The 7,500-nt window shown below is 51.3% G+C and overlaps 1 protein-coding gene across 1 annotated transcript in view; it reads right to left on the bottom strand.

Moving 5' to 3' along the window:
* LOC116958101 (ankyrin repeat and LEM domain-containing protein 2) overlaps positions 1–7,500 on the bottom strand; it is a 67,806-nt gene that overhangs the window by 32,974 nt on the left and 27,332 nt on the right. Inside the window, exons 7-8 of the mRNA XM_076055741.1 lie at positions 4,188–4,310; positions 1,758–1,824 (exon numbers count right to left, since the gene is read on the bottom strand). Coding sequence (XP_075911856.1) covers positions 1,758–1,824; positions 4,188–4,310 — 190 coding nt within the window. The remainder of the gene's footprint in view (positions 1–1,757; positions 1,825–4,187; positions 4,311–7,500) is intronic.

Here is a 7,500-nt window from a genome sequence, read left to right as displayed (position 1 = left end):
CACTCCTCAGTGTGCCGGGAAAGGTCCTGGCAAGGATTATTCAGCATCGCCTTGCCAGGCACGCTGAGGAGAGGCTTGCGGAGCCCCAATGCGGTTTCAGGAAAGGGCGGTCCTGCACAGATGCCATATTTTCTGTCCGTCTGCTACAGCAGAGGTGTAGGGAATTCCAACAAGACCTACATCTCTGCTTTATTGACCTGGTCAAGGCCTATGATACCATCAGTAGGCCTGGGCTCTGGGTCGTTCTTCGTGCTTTTGGAGTACCTGACCCTCTGCTCACGATCATTAAGGACCTTCATGATGGTGAGCGGGCCCGGGTAAAACTACGTGGCCGGGAGTCAGAGCCATTCCCTGTACACCTTGGGGTGCGACAGGGATGTCCTCTGGCTCCCACATTATTTAACATCTATTTTGACCACGTAGTTCGTGAAGCCTTCAATAGCTGTACCAGGGGAATCTCCATATGGTACAGATATAATGGGAGGCTAATCGATGCCCGGGTGCGGTCAAGGGATGGCTCCCTATTGCTCAACCACGTTATGTATGCTGATGATTTGGTAATAGCTGCTCAGTCAGAGGAGGAGTTGGAGACGCTGCTGCTGAGACTGGAGCGTGCCACTAAGAGGTGGGGCCTTACCATCAGCCCCACCAAAACTAAGCACCTGCCTGGGTATTTTGTACCATCGGACACTCCACCCCCACAACTCCCAATTGGTGATGGGGCAGTTGTGGAGAGAGTGGAGAGTTTCCCATACCTGGGCAGTGTACCTATGACTGGCTCCAGTTTAACAGCAGAAGTCTCACTCCGAATCAGTCGAGCGGCAATATCTTTTCATCGGTTGCGTAACGCTGTGTGGAAGCTACCTGGTCTATCACTCCGCACTAAGCTTCAGGTCTTCTCGGCCACGGTCATTCCCTCCCTTCTCTATGCTTGCGAAACGTGGACCCCCCTAATGGAACATCTTCGCCGGTTAGAAACATTTAGGCTGGCCTGCCTACGATCCATCCTGGGTTTAACCAGACTGGATTGTGTGAGGAGCTCACAAATCCTTGAAAGATCTGGGCAGGGTCCCATCGGTGAGCTCCTCCGGCAGGCAAGGCTGCGATGGCTGGGTCATGTAGCCCGCATGCCCAGCCACCGCATGCCGAAACAGCTTTTGTTCTGCCGGATCGAGGGGGCTAAGCGGGCGCGGCACGGGCTAGAGAAGAGATGGAGTGATGTGGTACAGGAGGACGTGGAGCTGAGTGGACTTGCCGATGACCGGTACCAGCGGTGTCAAGATCGGCTTCTGTGGAGGAGGCTCGTGAAGGATGCTACTGGGCAGTTGGAGGCAGTCGCCCTCCAACAACAACGGAGGGCGGAGGACCGACGCTCACAACAACGAGCGGAGCGCCGGGTGGCTAAAGCACAGCAGGTTGGCACAGTAGGGGGCACAGGTGGTGCATCAGCCAGTCATCTCAGTCAGTCGACCCGTGGCACCTGGGTCTGCCCCGTGACCTCCTGCCAGCGGGCGTTCGACACTTCACGTGGCCTCACGGTGCACATAGCCTGGCACAAGCGTCGTGGTGACGTCACCGCCACTTAGTGGCGAATGGCGGTTGTTGTTGTTGTGTGTCACGTGGTGCACAGGGCAGTTAGTGTGCGTGTGTCACGTGGTGCAGAGGGCAGTTAGTGTGTGTTTGTGTCTGTGTGTGTGTCTGTGTGTGTCTGTGTCTGTGTGTGGTTGTTGTTGTGTGTGGTTGTTGCTGCTGCGTACTCTCCAGGTAGCTGAGGATCTTGGCCTTCAGCTCTGCCGTCTTCACCGCACTGCGGTCACAGATCACCTGCACGGAACAACAACAACAACCACCACACACAACAACCACCACACACATCAACAACAACCACCACACACAACAACAACAACCACCACACACAACAACAACCACCACACAACAACAACAACAACCACACACACATCAACAACAACCACTACACAACAACAACAACAAAAACAACCACCACACACAACAACAACCACCACACAACAACAACCACCACACAACAACAACCACCACACACATCAACAACAACCACCACACACAACAACAACCACCACACAACAACAACAACCACCACACACAACTAAACAACATCAACAACAACCACCACACACATCAACAACAACCACCACACACAACAACAACAACCACCACACACAACAACAACAACCACCACACACATCAACAACCACCACCACACAACAACAACCACCACACACATCAACAACAACCACCACACACATCAACAACCACCACACACAACAACAACAACCACCACACACAACAACAACAACCACACAACAACAACCACCACACACAACAACAACCACCACACACATCAACAACAACCACACAACAACCACCACACACAACAACAACAACAACCACCACACACATCAACAACCACCACACAACAAGAACCACCACACACAACAACAACAACAACCACCACCACACAACAACAACAACCACCACACATCAACAACAACCACCACACACAACAACAACAACCACCACACACATCATCAACAACAACCACACACACATCAACAACCACCACACACACAACAACAACCACCACACAACAACAACAACAACCACCACACACATCATCAACAACAACCACACACACATCAACAACCACCACACAACAACAACCACCACACACAACAACAACCACCACCACACACATCAACAACCACCACACACAACAACAACCACCACACACATCAACAACCACCACACACATCAACAACCACCACACAACAACAACAACCACCACACACATCAACAACCACCACACAACAACAACCACCACACAACAACAACAACCACCACACACAACAACAACTACCACACACAACAACAACAACCACCACACACAACAACAACAATGATGATAGTCATGATGATGGTGGTGATGGTGATGGTGGTGATGGTGGTGATGGTGGTGATGATGGTGGTGATGGTGGTGATGGTGATGATGGTGATGGTAATGTGGGTGATGGTGATGATGGTGGTGATGGTGGTGGTGATGTGGGTGATGGTGATGATGGTGGTGATGGTGGTGGTGATGGTGATGTGGGTGATGGTGATGATGGTGGTGATGGTGGTGGTGATGGTGATGTGGGTGATGGTGATGATGGTGATGATAATGATGGTGGTGATGGTGATGATGGTGGTGATGGTGATGATGGTGATGGTGGTGGTAATGGTAGTGATGGTGGTGATGGTGATGATGGTGATGATGGTGGTGGTGATGGTGATGGTGGTGGTGATGTGGGTGATGGTGGTGTGGGTGATGGTGATGATGGTGATGATGGTGATGGTGGTGATAATGATGGTGATGATGGTGGTGGTGATGGTAGTGATGGTGGTGATGGTGATGATGGTGATGATGGTGGTGGTAATGGTAGTGATGGAAGTGATGGTGATGATAGTAATGATGGTGGTGATGATAGTAATGATGGTGATGATGGTGGTGGTGATGATGATGGTGATGATGTGGCTGATGATGATGATGATGTGGGTGATGGTGATGTGGGTGATGGTGATGATGGTAATGATGTGGGTGATGGTGATGTGGGTGATGGTGGTGATGGTGGTGATGATGGTGGTGATGGTGATGGTGATGATGATGTTGATGTGGGTGATGTGGGTGATGGTGATGATGATGGTGATGATGGTGATGATGTGGGTTATGGTGATGTGGGTGATGTGGGTGATGGTGATGGTGGTGATGATGATGGTGATGTGGGTGATGATGGTGATGATGGTGATGATGGTGATGGTGATGTGGGTGATGACGATGGTGATGATGGTGGTGATGGTGATGATGGTGGTGGTGATGGTGATGGTGGTGATGGTGATGATGGTGGTGATGGTGATGATGGTGATGTGGGTGATGACGATGGTGATGATGGTGGTGATGATGATGGTGATGGTGGTGATGATGATGGTGATGATGGTGATGATGGTGGTGATGATGGTGATGATGGTGATGGTGGTGATGGTGGTGATGGTGATGATGGTGATGTGGGTGATGGTGATGATGGTGATGATGGTGATGATGGTGATGGTGGTGATGGTGATGATGGTGATGATGGTGATGATGATGATGGTGATGTGGGTGATGATGATGGTACCTGTGATGGAGTGAGCCCATCACGGTTGGGCCGGCTGATGTCGGTTGCCGGGTGAGAAGCCAAAACTCGGACCACGCCAGCGTGGCCGAACTTGCAGGCAAAGTGCAGCGGGGAGTCGCAAGCCTGCAGACACACAGAGACACACAGAGACACTCAGACACACACAGAGACACTCAGACACACACACAGAGAAACACAGAGACACACAGAGACACCCACTCATAGAGACACACACAGAGAAACACACAGAGACACACAGAGACACTCAGACACACACAGAAACACACAGAGACACATGAAGACACACACAGAGACACACAGAGAGATACAGAGAGACACACAGAGACAGAGACACACAGAGACACACACAGAGACAGACACAGAGACAGACACACACAGACACACACAGAGATACACACAGAGACACAGAGACACCCACGCATAGAGACACACACAGAGACACACACACAGAGACACACACAGAGACACACAGAGACACTCAGACACACACACAGAGACACTCAGACACACACACAGAGACACACAGAGACACCCACTCATAGAGACACACACAGAGAAACACACAGAGACACACAGAGACACTCAGACACACACAGAGACACCCACACACAGAGACACACAGAGACACACAGAAACACACAGAGACACATGAAGACACACACAGAGACACACAGAGAGATACAGAGAGACACACAGAGACAGAGACACACAGAGACACACACAGAGACACACACAGAGACAGACACAGAGACAGACACAGAGACAGACACACACAGACACACACAGAGATACACACAGAGACACAGAGACACCCACTCATAGAGACACACACAGAGACACACACACAGAGACACACACAGAGACACACAGAGACACTCAGACACACACAGAGACACTCAGACACACACACAGAGACACACAGAGACACCCACTCATAGAGACACACACAGAGAAACACACAGAGACACACAGAGACACACAAAGACACTCAGACACACACAGAGACACCCACTCATAGAGACACACACAGAGACACCCACTCATAGAGACACACACAGAGACACACAGAGACACACAGACACACACAGAGACACAGATAAACACAGACACACAGACACACACAGACACGCACACAGAGACACAGAGACACCCACTCATAGAGACACACACACAGAGACACACACACAGAGACACACACAGACACGCACACAGAGACACACAGAGACACCCACTCATAGAGACACACAGACACACACAGAGACACTCAGACACGCACACAGAGACACACAGAGACACAGAGACACCCACTCATAGAGACACGCACACACAGACACACAGACACGCACACAGAGACACACAGAGACAAACACAGAGACACATATAGAGACACACACAGAGACACTCAGACACGCACACAGAGACACACACAGAGACACAGAGAGACACACACACAGATACACACAGAGACGCACACACACACAGAGACACACACAGAGACACACACACACAGACACAGAGACACTCAGACTCACACACACACAGAGACACACACACAGAGACACACACAGAGACACTCAGACACACAAACACAGAGACACACACAGAGACACACACAGAGACACTCAGACACGCACACAGAGACACTCAGACACGCACACAGAGACACACACAGAGACACAGAGAGACACACACAGAGACACACACAGAGACACACACACACACACAGACACTCAGACTCACACACACACAGACACAGAGACACTCAGACTCACACACACACAGAGACACACACACAGAGACACACACACAGAGACACACACAGAGACACTCAGACTCACACACACACAGAGACACACAGACACGCACACAAACATACACACAGAGACACACACAGAGACACACACAGAGACACACACAGAGACGCACACAGAGACACACACAGAGACACTCAGACACACACACACAGACACACACAGAGACACTCAGACACGCACACAGAGACACACACAGACACACAGAGACACACACAGAGACGCACACACACACAGAGACACACACAGAGACGCACACACACACAGAGACACACACAGAGACACAAAGATCAAAGACAAAGATCCCCCATATAGCCTTAACAGACTGTAGGGGCAAGTGCTGTTAGCGAGCACCTATAAAGGCCGGTAACGGTACACGAGGGGGTGGGTGGCCAGCACCACGCCCGACCGCCTTTGTCTCCCTAGTGGCAATGTTTACACACCACACCAGGTACTCATTTGAGGCTGAGTCGACCTAGGGGAGGCCCGGGACCGGTTCAGATAATCGTCACTGGTGTTGGCCGTGAGCGGGAATCGAACCCAGGTCGCCAGGTTCATAGCGCAGCGTAGCGCTAACCACTACACTACCGCTCCCCACACACACACACAGACACTCAGACTCACACACACACAGAGACACACACAGAGACACACACAGAGACACTCAGACACACACACACAGACACACACAGAGACACTCAGACACACACACACAGACACACACAGAGACACACACAGAGACACTCAGACACGCACACAGAGACACACATAGAGACACACATAGAGACACAGAGACACACACAGAGACGCACACACAGAGACACACACAGAGACACACACACAGAGACACACACACAGAGACACACACAGAGACACACACAGAGACACATAGAGACACACAGAGACACGCAGAGACACACACACAGAGAGACACACAGAGACACACAAAGACACGCAGAGACACACACAGAGACACACACAGAGACACACCCAGAGACACACACAGAGACACAGAGACACACAGAGACACACACACAGAGAGACACACAGAGACACACAAAGACACGCAGAGACACACACAGAGACACACACAGAGACACACCCAGAGACACACACAGAGACGCACACACACCCAGAGACACACACAGAGACGCACACACACACAGAGACACACAGAGAGACACACACAGAGACACAGAGACACACAGAGACCAACACACAGACACACACAGAGACACAAAGACACACACAGAGACACACAGAGACAGTGAGAGTCAGAGACACGAAGTCTCCCGTGCCAGGCTAGGTGCACCCTCTATCTCCTGCAGCAGGCCAGGAACACGCTCTACCTCCTGTACCAGGCTAGGTGCATGCACTAGCTCTTGTACCAGGCTAGGTGCACGCTCTAAACCTCCCGTACCAGGCCAGGTGCACGCTCTAAACCTCCTGTGCCAGGCTAGGTGCACGCTCTAAACCTCTTG

This window comes from Petromyzon marinus, chromosome 72 (genome assembly GCF_048934315.1).
Source record: "Petromyzon marinus isolate PM22_M1 ecotype Great Lakes invasive population chromosome 72, UKy_Petmar_22M1.pri1.0, whole genome shotgun sequence".
Lineage (NCBI taxonomy): Eukaryota > Metazoa > Chordata > Hyperoartia > Petromyzontiformes > Petromyzontidae > Petromyzon > Petromyzon marinus.
This window is presented reverse-complemented; position numbering and strand designations above follow the sequence as displayed.